Below are 20,154 nucleotides of genomic sequence, written 5' to 3'. Positions count from 1 at the left end.
GGAATGTCTCATGCAAATGAACACCACAGATTTCATGAAGACCGAACACACTCCTCTGGTGGGAGTTTCCTTAATGTGATTGGACGAGCTGGCTAGACCTGAGTGAAAAAACAGGGGGGGGGTAATCAAAATCTAAGCAGTGCACTGATCTGAGCTTAAAAGAAGCGGGATATAAAGTTAGGAAAATGTGGACGTCGCACAGCTAATCCATAAAAATGTGAAGATTTTGACTCATACTATACTTTGGCGCTTAAAAATTATACAGTGTCCCCAATCTCACTTAAGAATAACAGTAGAGAACTGTGTGTGACTTTAGTAAATTGTTTTTGACTGAATTTCGATGCATTCCTAATGCTATTTTGAGAAACTGAACTAATCTGATGATCAGGTTACAAACCTGAAGCACTGCAGTGTGAGTCAGAATGTAAAGGCCATGCCAGTGTGTTTTTACACACACATACAAAAACAAGAACACTTCCTATACTCTGAGCTTACCTAACCCGACTGCCTTCACAATGCTTCTTTGATAAAGATACATGACACCACTGAAGATGTGCTGTGTACATTTGTGTGTGAGCCACATTTCTACCCTGCCCTACTTTTCTTCTTTTTTTTCCTTTCGGAAGTATTTTCTTACCAGGTGCTTTTTCAGATATTATCATTGTAATCATCAACATCCCTACTTTTAAAGCTTAAAAACTCTCCGTTTTTTGTTTGGACTCTCTGCTTAGTCATTTTAACTATGAAATGAATGTTTTATAGACATAATGCAAGAAAATGAATGAATGTCTTGTAATGTCACCACCAAAAGGTGATTTCAAATGCCACCGTCTTGGTAGTGTGGAAAAACTCAATGTGGAGTCCAAAAGGTTCCTACTCTGCAACCATGTTGACTACATAGTAGTTAGCTTTCAGATTTAATATAGATTTTTAACATCGACTGACGGGAGGCTGAAACTTTTGTACATTTAATAAGCTTGAAAAGAACTTGAATTTTTTTTAAAAAGTTTTTGTGAAATTCATTGGAGAATATAAACAGTTCTGAGATCGCTTTAATCAGCTAACAGAAGAAAATCTCAGTATATGAACTTGTTAACCTTGAGAGCAAGAACAACATGACCACATTTCTGACACATAAAAGGGGGGCTTAGGAACTGACTGTGTGCATTTACAGTAATAAAATGCCATGTTGGTAAGCCAGTTTAGGAGGAATTTATTGAGCTGGAACTGTATTTATTTGGTGCAGGGTAATCCTTTGTTCAGTGGGTCTGCACACAGCTTAGACAGAGAATCTGACTCTGCAAACAAGGATGATTGAACAGGAGAGGTTCAGGGAACACTAACAAGTGAGATTATAAAGACAGTGTCAAAATATCACAACTTTGGACCTTCTTTTACTTATTGGCATACTTATCATTAAATATGAGCCAAGAGAAAATATGCTTTTTTTTAAATCTGATCCATGATCAGATTACAATCAATTATATTCTTTAACCAATAAATAAATAAATACCTGGGTTTTTAACATTGCAGGGATATTTAGTGGTTTTCTTCGCATAACTCAAATTCTCTTCCAACAGGCATAAACCTTCAAGGAAACCAGTATCAAAACCAGATTCAGGCAGGAAACCATCCACCTCAAAGTGTTTGATGGCAGAAAGACAGATTTACCACTAATGGGAATATGTACACTAAAATTACTAGATTTAGCAAATTAAAAATATAAATACATCTGAAACATTTGCTATGAATAGAGGATAACTTGGAACGGAGTGGGGAATTCCAGGTCTCAAGGGCTGGTGTGTCTGCATGTTTTTCAGATATCCTTGCCCCGATTAGCTGGATCAGGTGTGTCTTCCCAATTAGAACATAACAGAGCAGGATTTGTTGGAAAACAGGCAGGAATGCAGAACCTTGGTTCAAAGCTAGAGGAAAGCTATATAAGGAGATGCCGTGAGTAATTCAGACCCCTAACAATCTGACACAAGTCTGCTCTGATAACAGATTTATGATAGCCTTCATTTTAAGGTATCCGATCATCTTTTGATCTGTTGTAAAATAGTTCAGAGTGGTCTTTTTATCATGTTTACGCCGGTTTTAGCCAAAATGTAAAAATAAAAATAAAACTGTGTCATTTTCTAGGACATAGAAATTACAGAATGGCAGTAGTTCGTTAGAAATTCACCTATGAGTTGTGGGTGTAACTGTTGGCACGGAATAAGCCTGCCTCATTTCCCATCATCCATCTTTGTACACGCTCTCCCGATTGCTTAAAGCCCCTCCCCCCCAACCTAACATTATGGATGCAACAAAAATGGCGAGAAAAATTGCAAGTATGCTGTACAATTTTAAGCCAGAGGCAAACTCAAATGAAGAAAATGAAGAGATGCATGGATCTATTTGTCTATAAATGGATGCATCAGATTTGAGCTGCAGCTACAAGTCTTTTTCCAGCAGCATTTATTTTTCTCGTTTTCTTCTGATTCACAACAACTTGTATTACGAAATACTCAGAAAATCAATTATAAGCTGAATTTTCTTTATATTTGTCAACAAGAAAATATTGAAAACACCAAAAGTAAGATTTTCATCGGAGTGAGTCTTCAAAGAGTTAATGTAGTCCGATTAATATGTCGGAAATTATATAATTAATGAAATTGCGTTTATGTAAAATCACAAAATTAGAATGGATAAATAAATGAAAGCAAGCCATTTTGGTCTTCCAGCCAGTAGGTGGCGGTAGAAGAAAGAATCATTCAAATGACGTCACTTCCACCCAAACAAACATTCTCATTTCCCACAGTCTGATCCAGCTGCAACTTGAGGTTTCTGAAATGTTCATGGCTAATTCTGACCAATAAGTAAGTTTTATGGTTAGATGATGAACGCCGCTCTGAAGCACTGGAGGGAGGCGGCCACCCTAATCTTGGCCGCAGGACACAGACTCGGCGCGGACAGTTTATTGCCAAGGACACCGCCGTCCGTTTCTCTTCGCTCTCCGTCAGAGAGCAGCGGCGAGTGGGCACAGCCGCCGCTCAGGTCCCGTTTTGACTATGACGTTCTGCTGCTCAAACGAAGCGCTAAGAGCGGATTCATGCCCAACGCCTATGTATTTCCGGGCGGCGTTCTGGACCCCTCCGACTTCTCGGGTGACTGGCTGGACATTTTTAAGCCTTTCTCCAGCTGCCCAAACTTTGGTTTGAGACAAACAAAACAGCCCGTGGAGACCAGACCCGCCATTTTTGCCACAGACCGACTGAAGCTGGGTTCTCCCATCCCGGGGGACGTCGCCCTGCGGATCTGCGCTTTGCGGGAGACGTTTGAAGAATCTGGGGTGCTGCTGGTTGTTCCAAAAGCGGAAGTGAAAAGCTTCAAGGATGATTGTCCTAGTAAACACTACAAAGAGCCTCCGTTCTCCGTAAATGAACTCTCACAGTGGAGGGCTCTGGTGAATCAAAACCCGACCAACTTCATCCGGATGTGCAGGGAGTTGGAGGTGCTGCCCAACATCTGGGCCTTACACGAGTGGGCCAACTGGATCACCCCCGTCGGCATTTATGGTCGCAGGTTCGACACCGCCTTCTTTCAGTGCTGCCTGCAAGAGATTCCGCACACTATCCAAGATGAGAAGGAAATTGTTGATTTTCAGGTGACTTTACAAGCCAGACAGTTTAGCACTTCATTATAACCTCCGAAAAGGTTTTTTTTATATTCCAAAGCTGGCATCAGGGGAAGTTAAGAAGAAAAAAAAATCTGAACATAATTAGCAAAGTCACTCTCTTAAACACGTGCCCGTAATCAGCCTCTAATTATCAAACAGAACAGGGAGATAATTATCAGTTAAAGAAACCAGTTTTTATTTATATGTTCTCAAGATGGTTAGACAGTAGAGTAACAATGAATCACAATGCGACAAGCTGTTGATCGAGCTATACCACTATTAAAAGGTTTCAAAATGAATTAAATATTGGAAAATACCATTTGAATTGAGGTTTATTTTTACTATAACATAAAAACGACAGCGGACAAGACACGTGTGATGACAGCAAACATGATCAGTCCATCACTACGGTCCAATGTGTGGAAATGCTGGATTTTGCGTCCATACTGTCTGATCTAATGACGTTCCATTTGTATTATTTTGATGCAAAAACAGTAGTGGGCTGAACAAAAGTGTGAATGGATTTGCCATTCATTCTTATTTACTTGTTTGTTTGTTCACATATTTCATTTACACTTGATTATCCTGCAAGGAATCTAGAAAACTTCACCTGAACTGTTCAGCACCCAGATTTTTATCTCTCAGTCACACTGATTGAATTTTTGGCCAAAGATGTCCCGGGTCGATTTTTAGGTCAGTGAATCGAATCGTTCAAAATGAACCAAAATCGACTAAGAATCGTATCGGCGGCCACAACTGAATCGTTGTTAAAGTGAATTGTTACACCCCGGACAGGACAGAAATTCTTCCTTCAACATGGCAGAAGACGGTGAAATTAAGTGTAATTATTTAAATAAAAATATAGATTTAAAAAATGAATGAACAAATACAAATCCCAGACTCCATCTTCACATACAACTTAAAGGTGCTATTGGGGATCAAACAGATTAGCAACATTGGGGATAAATGATTTTTTTGTCGATGTTATGCCTGACCAGCAGGTTTCTATATCTCCTGCCTGCAGAGTGATGAACAGAGGTGAGTGGTGTCCTCCGGGATGGAGGTGGCTTTCCTCATCACTGATCACCTGTATGGGTCACTGAGGTGACTGTATTTCAAAGTCCAGTGGGAACATCTCGTACTCATTTGAGCAGATTATTTGCTGGGATTTTCTGTAAACCAGGACATTTTTTCATGTGGTTAACCAAGTTCATCAAAAAGTTGACTTTTATAAACTAGCCTAAACTCAGATCAGGGAGCAGGGAGGCATTGGGACCCATTTTAAGAGTCCTTGGCATGACTCGACCGTGAACTTGAACCAGAGACCTTCCAGTCTCAGGGTGGACACCCTACCACAAGCCCACAGAGTTGGCACAAATATCTGTAGTATAAACCCAGCAGTCCTACCATTTTGTCTGTAGGGTTTTAACCTCCAGTAGAAGAAGCTAAGAGAATCATCATTAAAATGACTCTTTTGAGTGTAGTACTGCTAGGTAAAGATTTTACAAAGCTGTCTCAATATTCCATATTTTTATTATTATTTTTTTACCAAAGCATCTAAAGAGAGTTAAATAGATTCCCAGTCCAAATTGTTTTTCCTGATTTAATTGGCTCTATCTTTGTACCACATTTAATACTCTTAAGAAAAAACACAAGTGGTCCCATAGCAGTTTTTTTTCCCACAGTTTAATATTTTAATCATGCTTTTTTGTGGAAAAAAACAACAAAAAAATGTTAATTTATATGAAACATTTCCTGGCCCTTTAAATTTTGTTTTCATCTTTTTGAGTTTTAATGCTTCTTAATTCTTCATTTGTGTTTTGTTCTTTAATTTGGATCTCTGTCATGTTAAGCCAATATAAGAACAAATGAAAACGTAAGTGTATTTAAACAGCAATACTATGAATGAAATTGATTTGTTACCAAAGCTAATGTATAAACAGCACTTTTTTTAGATTTTAAGGTAAATTATAGACAAAGTTTGAAAAGAACTTGGAAAATAGAAATTCAATACCAAAGAAAAGCAAACGGTTGAAATAACTAAGGCTAAGTGGGCTAAGCAAATGTTTGACCTTAAAAAATAATGGATTAAAGTCAACTGAACATTAACAAGACCCAAATGGAGCAATCCTTTAAAAATAAATCTATACATACATTTGTTCCTATATGACAGCTGGTTGCCTTTATAGATGTGATTTATCGTGTCATGATTTGTTTAAAGACAAACAGATGTGTGCATGTGTTACAGTTGCTGCTTTCATCTTGTGTTCCAGTGGTCCACTCCTTCAGAGATCCTGCAGTGCTACCAGGAGAGGCAGATGTGGATGGCTCCTCCTCAGTTCTATGAACTCAGCCGCATGTGTTGTCTCCCCCGTCTTAATGACCTCCACAGCTTTGCGTACAAGCGTGCAGTAGAAGGCTGTGAACGGTGGCTGCCCGTGGCTTTACTGGAAAATGAGCAATATATATCCCTGCTGCCAGGTACTGGGTATAGACTATGTTCCAAGTATTAACAAGACCGAAAATGCAGAGCAAAATGACTACTCGAATGTATCCGTTTGGTTCGATTTAATGTGGACCTCTGATTAAACATTTAGATTGTTGCCTTCTTTGCTCTTTCCAGGTGACAAACAATACCCGCAAGACACTTCAGGGCAGATGGAAGCTGATAGAACTCCAGACCATGAGCTGAACAATCCTGAAAAACAGTCTGCCCTGCACCGCATGACAATCAAAGACTCCTACACCACAGCTCTGCATGTCACCATCAAGCCCAAGTACAAACACTTGCTCCCCGTAATGGAGCCAGCCTCACCACAAGGAACGAAAAGTCAACTGTGACCCACTCTTCAGTTCTAACAAGATATGATTGTGGAAGACATTTAATTTGAATAGAATGAATGCTGTCATAACCAAAAACTCAGTATCTTTAAATTTATATTTAAAATGAGTAAAATCTACTTTTAAAAGTTGTTTTTCATAAATCTCTATTCAGCTTTTCATTTCAAAAATGTCATGTTTTACATTCTTAATAGGGAATGGTGCAAAACATGTATACAGTCTAAGCTAATATAATGTCCTTTAAATGAATAATATTGCTCTCAGTGGGATTCCATAAGTCAGAGATGGAGGCTCGGCACGGCTCCTACCTTTTTACATGTCTTTGTGTGTGTGTGTGTGTGTTGGGGGGGGGGGGGGGGGGGTCATCCTTGCTCATTGCAGTACACTGACTGAGAAGTCCTGGCTGGGGGACATGAAAAATAGAACATCAATGGGGGACCTTTATGTGTGGAGTTTGCATGTTCTCCCCGTGCATGCGTGGGTTCTCTCCGGGGTCTCCGGCTTCCTCCCACCGTCCAAACATGCTTCATAGGTTAATTGGTAACTCAAAATTGACCATAGGTGTGAATGCAGGAGTGAATGGGTGTGTGAGTGAGGACATTCTACCCTGCAACAAACTGGCGACTTGTTCAGGGTGTCCCCCCTGCCTTCGCCCACAAGTGGCTGGGATAGGCTCCGGCAGCCCCGTGACCCCGAAAGGGATAAAGCGGCATAGAAAATGAATGAATTTAAAGCTGTTTTTATATGAATTTTCACCTTAACTCTGACCAGAACACAACTTTTTAAAATTGTGTTAAGCTGTAACAAATCATGCCTTTTTTTTCTTGCTTACTTCATCCTCCACTGACCCAAATTTGGTGTTTGTATTATTTTTAGAGGAACATGACAAACTAAAAGTTCTGCAAATTTTGTTCTTTTCTTGCAAAAATATTAAATAAGTTAACAATAACTGAGTCAAGACTTCTGCATCAATCTACAACTGATGTACGATTGGCATTTGCAATATCTGAGAGGAGCATGAAAGGCTGCAACAAATCCTTTTCACATATTTCCTGTGGCAGAACAGTGAAAGATGCTGAGGATCGACATCCTCTGTCCTCACACATCGTCTCCTGCTACTTCAGATGCTTCAGTGTGTAGGATGTCGGTGGCAGGGAGCGGGTGAGTTGAAATAACGCTCAACCTTCTGTGCTGTTTGCAGTCGATTGAGGGTTTCTATGGAGACGCACAGCCTTGGAAACCTACCAACTAAGTCCAGATGAAGTGATGGCAGTGGTCTGTGTGGCTGTGCACTGTGTGTCGCTCACCTTCGTGCAGAAACAGCCATCTTGGTTCGTCAGTGTCCAGGCAACAGAGTGAAGCTTTTCCTGAACTTGTGAAATTACAACACGGATAATCAAGATGTCTCAGATTCCACTCAACTCATGGAAGGAAGGCAGAAGTATTTGTGCATCAAAGTACTCTATAGTAATTCAGTGATTGTAATGCCAAATTGTTTTGTCCCTTCACGCCATTTTTCTGTTTTACGTGATCTTTTCTTTGTAAATAACTTTTAGAATTTTAATAAACCGTCTTCCTCCGAGCAGAGGAAGGATTGTGGGAGAGATCAAGTTGTTCCTACGTTTGATGTTCTGGGACTTCATTAAGCCAAAAAGCAAAGCAGATTAGACTTTAAATGCCAGGGTTCTGCCAACCAGTAAGTGAAGAACCTCTCTAAGTGGCTAAAGATCTTGTTTGCATCAGTCAAGTGGCCGTTTGAGCAGGCTTTTTGTTCATCAAAATTCATTTCTCATCAAAGCACTGTATCTACATATATCTGGGTAAAAAACATTAGATGTACTGAGGACATGGTGGCAGAAAAGGGCTGTTGATCTGTTTTCAACTTGCATTGCATGTTTTCTTTTGTCATCATTGACCCACAAACAAATTCATAGAGACTAAAGGAAAAATATTAATTTAAGAAGGTTACATTTAACAATTTAGACCCTCTCTATCTCAATTTAAATGCACATTTTTGCATCCACTTTTCTAATTCACTAAAGGTTTTAAAATGTATGACATTAAATAAGAGACAAACAAAACCTTTTCAATTCTTCTTTAACTAGGCCCATTTTTTTCTGGGCTTTCCACAAAACAAAGGAAAACTTTCTTTTGCCTTCTTTTAATCAAAATAGCCACATTTACCATATTTAACGCAGTCCCATGATTGTTCTTTTTTTATCTGTCCAAGACCAAATGTGCATCAAACAAACTACCATTGCTCCAAAATTACTTTAATTTAGCATATACTTGAAAGCAAAAACAAAAGTGATTTTTTAGTCATCGCTGAAAATAATTTCAAACTTGATGTTTGAATATTGCTAGATATGGAATTGGAAACTTTCTAAAGTTCACGTTTTCACTGTTCTGCAATCTTCTGAAACCACTCGTGTTCTTCAGCCAACCTCACCTTTGCACCACTCCCCAAATATCTTCAAATACTCTTAGAACTAAAACTATCAAGGAGTTTAAACCTGCATGTCATTCTCATTTAACACTCTGCTAACACTAAGGTTGTTAGGTCTGGGAGTAAAGCCAAACCTGAAATACCTTTAAGTACATTATCTTGGCAGTGTTTACAAACTCTTTAAACGTGTTTTGGTGGTAGAATTGTGTCAAATGAAGTATTAACATACAAAAGAATCCTGATTTTAGGTGTGTTTCAAAATTTTATTATATTAAATATACTTATGTACATTATCTGATGCTGCAGTACAGACCGTATGTACAAACCATCTACTAACATTTTGCAAAAGGTTTACATTCAACACTGCTTACAAGAAAACCCTGAAAAGGAACAGGCTTACAGTGAACAGGTGCATTAAAAGACAAATCTTATTGTAGGTCCCAAGGCTCGTTGAGATTTTAGTGCAGTGAAGCTAGATGCATGCCCACTGTAACCTTAACCCTTGTGCTATCCTATGACCCCACCCTTACATTGACGTGTCATTCCTACCATGCCAAAGGTGGATAAAGGTGGAAAGATTTCATGTAATCCATGGACACCAGTGAGGTTCACAAATCATTGAAGAAAAAAGGTTCAGAGCACTGTCTAGTGGGTCTAGATGACCCAACTCCCAATGTTAAAGTGCCTAGGATAGCACAAGGGTTACGGAAGAGGAGGTGAGGTGGATGTTGAAGAGTGCAGATTTGATCTTAGCCGGTCTGTGATAGCAGAAGCCAGGATTAACTGTTCTTTCTCTGCTGTATTGGGTTTTAACAGGCTTATATAGCATAGAACTAATGCTCAGACCAGATGGTACTTTTGCTTGTTTGAAGACATTTGACTTTCCTGAACCGAAGTGAGAAAAGTAAAACATCAATCTGCCAGACAGAAATGGGAATACTTATCCACAGGCTACATTTATCTCCAATAATCCACTTGGATTAGGTGTTGTTTGTGTCATTCTGGTGGCCAGACGCTGTCACGTAATTTGTGACTCCTTTTTCTAAAAATAAATTACCATTTTCACCCACTCTCTCATTCACAAAGCACACACAGACTACAATTATCTACATCTGATCAAGTGCAGCCCCTCTCCTCCACGAATTACATTCAAGAATTTAAGAGAAGTCAACAATGTATTCATATTGGATCCCCTTGAAGCCCTGTTTGCCTCCTGGGCAGGTGACAGCTCTTCCCTGTGGAGGCGCTCCACGCGCGGGGTGTCCATCCGCGTGGGCTATAATATATATAATTTTTTTATTTTGGTTTGTTAGTTTCAGAATATTCAGGACATGTTGATCACCAAATATCCTAAAACCAAAGCAACAGTAACGATCAAAAGGAATCCGATGACAGCGCCGACCGAGCCAAATCCACCGCCTCTACTGCCTTCACCTTCATCATCTTTGGGCTCCTCTTCGCAGATGGAGATAACGCCCACGGAGGAATTCCCTACACTCAGGTTGGATTTGAGTTCGGCCCCGGCTTCCTGCTTCGCCACGACGGCCCACGGCGCCACTTGGACCTTCATCTCCATTTCCTCCATCATCTGGCTCACCTGGGTGATCTCGCTCTGCAGGTCTTTCAGGTCCGCCGTGTCGATGTTGCTGTCCGCCTCGTACTTCATATTCTGCACGCTCATGGCGCGCGCCGCCACGGTGCTGGTGCTGCCGGTCATCCCCGTCTGGATCAGGTGTCTGGTGGGCACCTTAAGGGGGAAGTCCTGCCCGATTTCCAGGGACCTTTTCATGTCCACCTCCAGGAGCTCCATGCTGCTGGAGAACAGCACCCACAGGCGCTCGTACTCGGCGCGGTCTTCCTTGCTGATGGACTTGTCTTTGAGCAGGGTGGTCAGTTTAGTCCTGTTGGCGACTGCCAACTCTTGCGCCTTTTTGCGGGTCCTCTTCAGCTCCTCGCGCAAATTTTGGGAGTCTGATGTGCTTCCAAGCGCGATGACCAAGTGTCTGTAGCAGGCTGTGACTTTGTTCAAAGCATCTAGCATTGTTTTGCACTCTTCTTTCCCCATTGTTAGTTATAAAATAGCTGTATCCTGATTAGAAATTTTCAACAAAAAAAGAGCTTGAGGAAAAATGGCGAACTGTTGGTGGTGCTTGGAGCCACTGTGCACATGCGGGTTAGATTCCCCGGGAGCTCACCGCCCGCTCTGCAAATCCACTCAAGGCACTACTCAGAGCAAATTCCTCTCTATCCATCATGCTCTCTCCCGTAAATAGGCACAAAGGGAGGCTTAGAAATCTAAGCTTATGTCTTCTAGTCGGATTGATGATACCTTTACGCTTCCCCGACGCGGGATCAGACGGCGCCAGAGCTCCTCTCCTGCTGGACCACGGCGAACTGATGTGAAACAATTCCGCCCCCCGCGCTTCAACAAGACCCGGTGATTAAGCTCTACAGGTGCCCCGATATCCGCCCCTGCAGGAGAGCACGATGCCTTCACCGCCTCCCCGACTCAGCCACTCAAAGGAGTCAAAATCGTGGAGCAAAAATGGGGCTCTCCATTTACTGCTGTGAAGCATCCGGTGGCACAAGCTGAACGAGCCATTGCGCGTTCATCTGTTTATCTGCGTGGGGAGCTGTCCACTTCAGCACCCAATCGACGGTGTTTAAATAGCTGTGTGCGCCTTCAGCGGTCACATGCGGGCATAAAACGGAGCCTTTCAGAGGCAGGCAGGCAAACAAAAGGATTCACTCCCATTGGTTTGATCACTTTGGCGCCCGCCTACAATGCCTCCTGTCATTGGCTGCTCGGATCTCATATCACAGAGCCTCAATGGATCTGCCACTAACACTTACCACTCATGTTTTCATGATTTTAAGTTTCGCAAAGAAAAACACAAATAAAGTTTATGTAGGTGCATGATAAATGAGGTTTAAAATTATTTTAGCCACCCTTTCAACTAATTCAATTAAGAGAGATAAGACTGAGTGCTGTCACAATACATGCCCGTACATCCATGGAGACCACAAAAGGTGCCAATTGTTGCACACATGCTGGCTACATAATGTGCTGTTAGGTTTTTTCTCCTGCTGTGCTGAGAGGGTGAGTCAAGTAAGGCCACGAGGGGTTTGCCCGCTTTGCTCTTTTTGCATTATTGAAGCAGATGGGGTCTAATGATCCAGTAAATACAGTAGGGAGCTAATGGACTAAAGCACATGGGGATGCCAAAGGAAGCAATAAGAATGGCTCAATGTTTGTGTAACATAATCATTTCTGGATTTTCATGATCAATCCTGCAAAAAATAAAAAACTTCCCCTGGTTTCAGTCCCCATTCAAGCTTTATTTAAATTATTTAAAAATGCGTTATGTGATTTGATCTCATTAAATAATCTGCAGTGCATTGGCAAAATCTGCCATATTTGACTAATAAGAAATATCTTTCACTGAGTCATATGCCCTAAACAAATGGACTCTTTCTTTAGATGAAAATGTCACCATGGTAGTAACCGTTGGTGTTTTACCAGGTATTTCTTGGTTGTTATTCTTGAAGGTATTATTCCTGTTTTTTGTGGATCTGTATACTGGAGTTACTTTTAGCTGTTAAAATAGACGGTAATTAACTATTTGAATAGCTGGACTATGACTAGGCAGTGATGCTTGAGCCAGATTCTGGTTTTGAAACTTTGAGTGATTAAATTAAATCAATCATCACATTTTTTTTTGGGGGGGGGGGGGGGGGGGGGGGGGGGGCTGGAATGTCTAAGCCAACTGAAAAGTTTAATCTACATGCACATGAGTTATTTTAATCTTTATGAAGAAGACCTTGTCACAGTTCCTGTGTAAAAGAACTTGGCGCTTGGCCTATAAACAGGTCCAAACTGGGGAATTTGGGGCCATTTTATTCTGGCTTCATTGCCTTTTCAGAGAACTGCTACCAGAATGAAATCGGTACTGTTTGTCTCTGTTGATGAGATTGCTGACAACCTGGTCTGTAGGGTTCAAGTGCTGAGAATGAGTCAAGCCTTGGTTTGATTCCTCTCAGTGTGAACGCATCGAGACAATCAATTCCTGATTTCCTGCAGAACCAGTCTGTCATGGAGCCATGCAGAGATATAAAGCAATGTAACACTACTTCTTCAAATTAAATGCAAGAATCTTTCTTACATGGTAATGTTACAAGAAAGCTAATACAGAGTGTGACTGCACCAAATCCCCTCTTTCAAATATTGACAGAGTTACCAACTCACAACCAACGAACTCCTTTTATTCTTTAAATAGACTCTAACTCATGTAAACAAGTTTTCTTTGCAAGTGGTGAAGGCATAGTTTTCAAAGACAGCATACATTTTGACATCCAGAAACATCTAAGACATTGAAAGAAGTTCATTACTATGACCACTTGCTTTCACAGTTAAATGAAAAAGACTTTAAAAAAGATGTTTCATATAGAAACTGTCATACATTTGTTACTGCCAATAATAAGTATTGTTAGCTTGTCAAAAACTATTTGAGAACTTTGAGAGTCTAAAACACTGCAGTAGGAGCTCTGATGAGAATTGAAAAGATAAATCAAATATGAGCAATTATTGGATAAAACAGTCTTTTTCCTCACATTAAGAGCTCAAACTGATAAAACTACTTCATAATATATGAATCTTATGAAGTGGAAGCTTTCAGTTTGTGCTGTTGAGTTCAACAGTTTCAAGCAAAGGTGACAAATGTAGCTCTTTTATTGGAGTTAAACATTTTTTCTGGACGTTGCAGCAATTTAACCCTATGCTGTAGGCCTCAACAGCTGATATTTTCCCATGATGCACTTTAACCATCAAGATCCACCATCTAGAGAGAATGAGTGCAGGGAACTGTTGGCTGTCTCAGCTCAGAGATAAACTGATTCAAATGAAATACTGGATGAGGTTTGACTGCATTTTGCTGCAGTTTTATTTTCTCATTGTTCTTTTCTTTGATTTTTTTGTAGATGGAAACCTGGTGTGAGCGTTGAAGATCCACACATATTCACCATCACCAGCTGTTTACACTAGCCTCCTGCCTGAAGACAGACATTTAGGAACCTCCTCTAAAAAAGGGAATAATTCATGTTTTATTATTTCATTTTAAACTTAAGTCTAAAGCCAACTTTGTTTGATCTTAAAAAAAATGGTTGTCACATAACAAGTAACTATTTATCACAATTGATTTGACTTCTTTTAATTCTGTTTTTATGAGGAGCAACTCAGTGATCTCCTCAAAACTGATGGACAAAGAAGGCGGGGTTTTGGTTGAAAGGTAACTGTCATGCCTGCATGACATGTTAAACCGATCCCAATAAGTGGCATTTACTCTCAATGACTTAGAGTAAGTTGTCCTGATTTAATTTCAGTCTTGCAAATCTCTTTTTAATTTGGGCATTTTAGCCAATATTTAGCCCAAATTAAAAAAAGGGAAACTTTTATGTTCTGTACCCTGAAGTTTTTTAGGGATTGTCTGTAGCTTTGGCTCTTCGAAAGCTCAGTTGTCTCTGTTGACCTGGTTACTGACAGTTTATCCTTGACTTGCTGACATGCATGCTGGATGGAAGGGGTGTTTTCAGGCCATACCTGACTGACCTTTGGCTCCACCAGCTGGAAAGAGACATGGTGTGAATCCAAGAATCATCTTGCCTGAAGGACTCTAGTCATTTTAGTTCTTAAGATTGACGCATATGGCTGGTTTCTTTGATTTATTGATGTATTATTTATTTTATAATATTTATCAAAAGACATTTAAAGTTTTCTTTAAACATTTTGGGAGTTTTGTTTGGAACTTGATCCTCATCCCTGACAACAGGCAGTCGCTTTTAAGCAGTTGAGACTATAAAACCTTTCCACCTTGACAGCTGTTGAATTTTTAAATTACTGGGAATTTTTCTTTCTTCTTTTTTACCAATTTGAGAAAAAAAATTGTAAAAAACGTTTGCCTATTTCCAGCATTTGTTAAATTGTTTCTCAAACTAAAAGCAGAAGGCCTTAAAACAACACTGAAAAAGCCTTTAAAAAGAGGGACTTGGTAGATGTGTTCGTTTGTGCCTTTTACCATAAAAGTAGCAGTGTGGCAAAAATTCGAACGACTGCATCTTTTACTCACAGAACAGTGTGTTATGTTACATTTGCTTGGATAAGATTTGCTGTAGCAGCACTAACAGATATATATTACAGTGAAATATAATCAAATACACACAAGACTTCAATAGTTTAAGTTGAATAAAAAAAAAATAGTGATAAAAAAATCGTATCCAGGGGTGGGGAGTGGTTAACAACCGATACCATAAAATGTAAAAATCCAGATTGACAAAGTTCATCCAGGTCCGTGGATTAGGAGTGTAATGCCCACTAATGTATTTTTAATGGAAGCTGTCATCTCTCGGGTTTACATTTTCATCATATGGAGTTGATGCTTTTCTGCTTTCAATGTGATCCATGTGAAAAGACCAAAAGAAGAAACTCATAAACAGGCTTTGCCTTAAAGTGCAATAGCTGTGTGCAGACTCATTGGTAGATTCTTCTGACCTCTTCAATTTTCTAAGGTAAAAGCTTCTGCATCATCAAAGATCAAAGTTAGATTTGAAATGCATTAGCAAGTCTTTTACAACATTTAGGTTCCTCAACTCAATATCTAAGACAAAATTGATTAATTTAGCTTCTTCGATTAAAAAAAATAATCCTGGATGAAATAGATAAAGAAAAAACCCACAGACTTTACAGTTTGATGTCTATTTTGAAAGTCTATATAAAATTCTGAAATGAATTTCAAAATAATGTATTTAATTCTTGCAGTTTTGACTCTGCTTTGTACAGGATTTTGGAGGTTTGCTCACTTAAAGAGAAATTGAAAGTCTGTTGTCCTCATGGTAGGTTCATTTGAACAGTGACAGATGGAAAATCACAAAGAAAAAAATCAAGAAATATACTTCAGTGAATTTATATTCATTATATTCAATGAAAATAATTATTTGATCCCATACTAACCTTTAAGAAATTCATACAAACCAGTTAAACTCCTAATCAAGCTGTCACCTGATCAGAAGACACCTGGTTTTAATCACCTGTAGAAAAGAGACCTGTCTACAGAATCAGTCAATTGATCAGACTCCAAACTCTCCAACATGGGAAAGACTAAAGAGCTTTCAGTGGATTTAAGGGAGAAGATTGGAGACCTGCACAAGACCGGAATGAACTACCAGTACAAAACCTTCTGCAAGAAGCTGGGCGTTGATAGAAGTTTAATAAGAGTTTTGCTACAAAGTACTAAAATGGTTCTGATACTTGTTTCCTCAAAGAAATGCAAATATATTTAAGTAAATTATTAAAGTTTATTTATTGTTTTTGCTTGTGATTTTCTATCACTCATTGTTTAAACAAACCAACCATTAGGATGACAGAATGTTATTTTTTTTTTAAGTGGGCAAACCTATAAAGTCAGTGAAGGATCAAATACTTATGTCCTTTATTACATAAGGGTGTATTTAAGTCTGGCTATTCATGCAGAGAGAAATCCCTTATCTGACCAGGGTCACTCGGGCATGACCAGATTTGTTTGGAGATATGCTGAAGCTCATTTTAAGTGGTTTGGGAAGTCTTGGTTAGATGTGGGTTGTCACTGAAAGCAAGAGTTGGTTGTTTAGTTAGAATCAGGGAACACTGGGACGAAAGAGGGGGGAAGGAGGAAGTCAGCCGTCATTGAATTATTCATGGAGTACCTCCACAAATGCTGTCGCATACTCAGAACAGCATGCAGCAGCTATGAGACATGCCTCCACAAACGTCCAAAATTTCTTCACACAACTTTGTCTTGCACAGCTCTGTAAGCTCTGACAATGCACCCATCATGCTCTTTGAACATGAAGTGACCAGCAGCAGAGAGACCCTTGATGTCTACTGATTGATCACTATTTGAGAAAAATTGCCTTAAAACACAAGCGTTTTGTGCTTTTTGCCCGTAAAAGGGAAAAAAATTTGCAGCAAGTGGTGGGTGGCACAGATTAAAGCTGGATGAGAATAAAAAATGTTAACATTCATCATATCAGACGCACTGAGGCACTGAACTCTCTGTGGGAATTTCCCAAAAGTAAACTTCTTCTGGTTCCTAGTAAACAAACAGAAAAGCCATTCTAATGGGTCATCTGTGCAGGAGGTTTAACAGAAACAGTCTGGGAGATGTCGTTGTCCCCCCCCCCTTACTTCCTGCTTCCATTAGTCCATCTGAAATGCAGCTTTAACAGACTGTGCTATTGATCGCTGCAGCTAACTCAGCATCAGAAGGTTGAAATTGTGTATTCCCTATGAGGTTTTAAACACCCATCTGATTAAGTTTAAGAAAGAAATGTACCGTAATGATCTGCTTTAAGCTAGAACTATGCAATTTTCTTTCGAGGATGTCGGATTAGGTCTCTTTACGGTGTTGTGGCTTCACTGCTAAAGTGGGATGAACCAAAAAGATCCATGACATCTGTCAGGTCAAGGCTTAGCTGTAATCCTATCACATCAAGGTAAACCATATGAGTCGAGCTTCAGAAAACCCATGGGATGTTTAGCAAGTGAGAAAAGTGAAACATCTGAAGAGCAACCCCCCATGGACTTAACTGCATCTTTATTGCTTAAATCATTCTTATAACTGTTATTAGGCATAATGTTTTTTTGTTGTTGTTGTCATTTTCCTTCTTGTGTAGTTTTAACAATAAATTTCTCACAGCAAACAGCCTCCCTGGCTGAAAGAGGTAGCTGCTTGTTTGCTGACTCATGTCTCTGAAGTTCTGGTCTAATCCACGCAGGCTTTCAAAAGCTCAACACTGGACTTCAGGAGCTTTAAAAAGTTAACAGACCAAATATGTGCGTGTGCTTCAACAATAAGTAACTAACAACCTGCTGCTAGTTACTTATTTATGACACTTATTGCACATGCCTTTTAGTACTGGGTGTTGTTAACAAACACACAAGGTCAATGCTCTTCCCTGTTTAAATCTTTCACTTTAAAAAAAGCTGACATGTTGCTTTTGTAGAATCCCAAGAAAAGTGTGTTTACGTTTGACTTGTGATTTTGATTTGTTTAAATGAGAAATGTGTCAGCGGTGCTTCAACTGCACTCACTCTCCAAATCACTTAGAATAAAGTTCTGTCAAAATCTTTGCTCTTAACTTTGCGTGTGAGAAGGATTTTGAATGTTTACATTTTTCTTTGCTATGGAAGACAGATGGTTGTATGGAGCCATATAATCGAGATCAGTTGGCCAGGAGATGCATTAGCAGAATTACACCCTTTTAGAGCACCGGGTCATGTGATGCTTGAACCCCGCCTCATTTACAAGTGACTTAAAATTTTTAATACCTTGTAAAAACAAACAATAAAAGAGAGAGGATGCCAGATTTTCCACCTGTAGAGATTTTTGTGTGTTGTAAACATTATTAAAGAAATTATATGAGTGGATTTACCTCAAGAGTGATCAAACCTAATTAAAGCAAACATTATAGTGCAGGATTGGGTATTTGTTGGTTACTGTAAAATCAGATTTTATTTCAAACTTTCCTCATTGTTTCATAATCATTGCATCATTTCTGCAGTATGTGAAATAAAACAATTTAAAAAATGACTTACATTGTTAAATACAGAAGTATTCCTTTAAATATCTTTATTCATCCATCATGTACACAACGAATGTTGCTTCATTTCAAAAGCTTGCATGTAAATGCAGAGCTCTGCACTGTCCTTAGCGAGAGAAATGATTTGTTACACAAGCACCAAGCATTCATTATTTAATCTATTAGCAGACTCCTAAATGCATCAGCCTTTTGAATCACACATCCATGCATGCTTCCGTTCTTTTTTTGGTCTCAGATGTTTTTTTCTTTTCCATGTGAATTTTTATATTCATACTTGCCCCCTTTTTGAGTGTATCTGCTTGTGAAGAGTGGGTGTGTCAGTAGAACCTTTGGGAGGATGAAGCACAGAGTTTATGCAGAGTCACTGTGACAGCTCTTTTGGCCATCACTCACATACTCAATCATGTAGTCATAATGGATAGGGAAGGCAACTCTGGAAATGGAAAGGGCTTCAGTCCCCAGATTCAGCCTTTAAGCTGCTTTAGAGGATTGCTGGGTATTTTCTCTCTCCCGCCCTCCAAAACACACAGCTAATACTGGCTCTGAACCAGAACGAGAGAGAGGGCAAAAGCTCAGCGTTTCGCTGCGCAGCTGCAGGCACAAAGCAAAGAGTGGCCAAGCTGATTTGTCTTGGCTCTATAATCTACTCTTGGGAGACACGTGACAACACACATTGCTGCCAGAAAGGTCTTGTCGCTTCCAGCTGGGAAAGTGAGCCTCTGTCCCCAGTTGACCACAACAGTGTCTGCAGGTCAATCTAAATATTTCACAGCTTCATACAGTCTCTTGTTCTTGATGTGTATTCTAAAATACATCCCTGTGACATCACTGACTAGACTGGAAATGTAGGGTGCATTAAAGTTTTAGTTATGCAGCAGGCAGTGCAGAACCTTCTTCTGCTTTGTTGAATTACCCATGCATAGATTTATGTCTGCTTTGGCAGAAAGATTGTTCCAGGCAAGTGTGTAAGAATGCACGCAATATATGCAGCAATGGTTGACTCAAATGCCTAATAAGCCCGTCTGGTAAACTGTCTAACCAGAAATAGCTGTATGAGTTCCTAAACTAATTTCATTCACTGTAAATATAACACAAAAAAAGGTTTGTAGTCTGTGTCAAATATGTTTAATGTGGAACAGCACAGCACAGCATACGTGGTTCATCCATCAATCACTAACTTTAAGCATAACATCATAAATCTGCACAGAAAGTTTTACAGATTAAAATGTTAGAATAAAGTCTGTGGATTGATTATGAAACAATTGACCTGTCTGAGCACAAAGATGTAAAAACCTCCAGCGCATCAAGGATGCTCAAACAGACTCAAAACAGAATGAAACAGATAATATATGCTTTTCATTTTTTTAATATAAGTGGTTGTTTGGAACCAGTTAAGTTTTAATGATGTAGGGGCTATGATTATTTTGTAATTATTGTTTTTTTGTCTTGTTGTTTATTGTGTGTCCTGTATGGGGCAGTGTCTGATTCAAAGTGGTATGGATTTATTTCAGAATTTTTATTTTAAGCCGATATAATTTAATTTTACACTTTTTTTCTTTATAATCGTTCAGTTATT

At 39.5% G+C, this 20,154-nt stretch overlaps 2 protein-coding genes across 2 annotated transcripts; one reads left to right on the top strand and one right to left on the bottom strand.

Moving 5' to 3' along the window:
• Positions 1-2,756: 2,756 nt before the first annotated feature.
• Positions 2,757-6,984, top strand: nudt19 (nudix hydrolase 19). The gene is made up of 3 exons (XM_004067391.4): positions 2,757-3,649; positions 5,935-6,142; positions 6,285-6,984. The coding sequence occupies exons 1-3, from the start codon at positions 2,879-2,881 to the stop codon at positions 6,500-6,502; spliced, it is 1,197 nt and encodes a 398-aa protein (XP_004067439.1). The 5' UTR covers positions 2,757-2,878; the 3' UTR covers positions 6,503-6,984.
• Positions 6,985-9,190: 2,206 nt separating this feature from the next.
• On the bottom strand, positions 9,191-11,669 carry LOC101163311 (regulator of G-protein signaling 9-binding protein-like). The gene has a single exon (XM_004067270.4). The coding sequence runs from the start codon at positions 11,011-11,013 to the stop codon at positions 10,273-10,275; it is 741 nt and encodes a 246-aa protein (XP_004067318.1). The 5' UTR covers positions 11,014-11,669; the 3' UTR covers positions 9,191-10,272.
• Positions 11,670-20,154: the final 8,485 nt, after the last annotated feature.

The sequence above is a fragment of the Oryzias latipes genome, chromosome 3, assembly GCF_002234675.1.
Source record: "Oryzias latipes chromosome 3, ASM223467v1".
NCBI classification, from domain to species: domain Eukaryota; kingdom Metazoa; phylum Chordata; class Actinopteri; order Beloniformes; family Adrianichthyidae; genus Oryzias; species Oryzias latipes.
The sequence above is the reverse complement of the archived record's forward strand: the minus strand, read 5'-3'. Positions and strand labels throughout refer to the sequence as shown.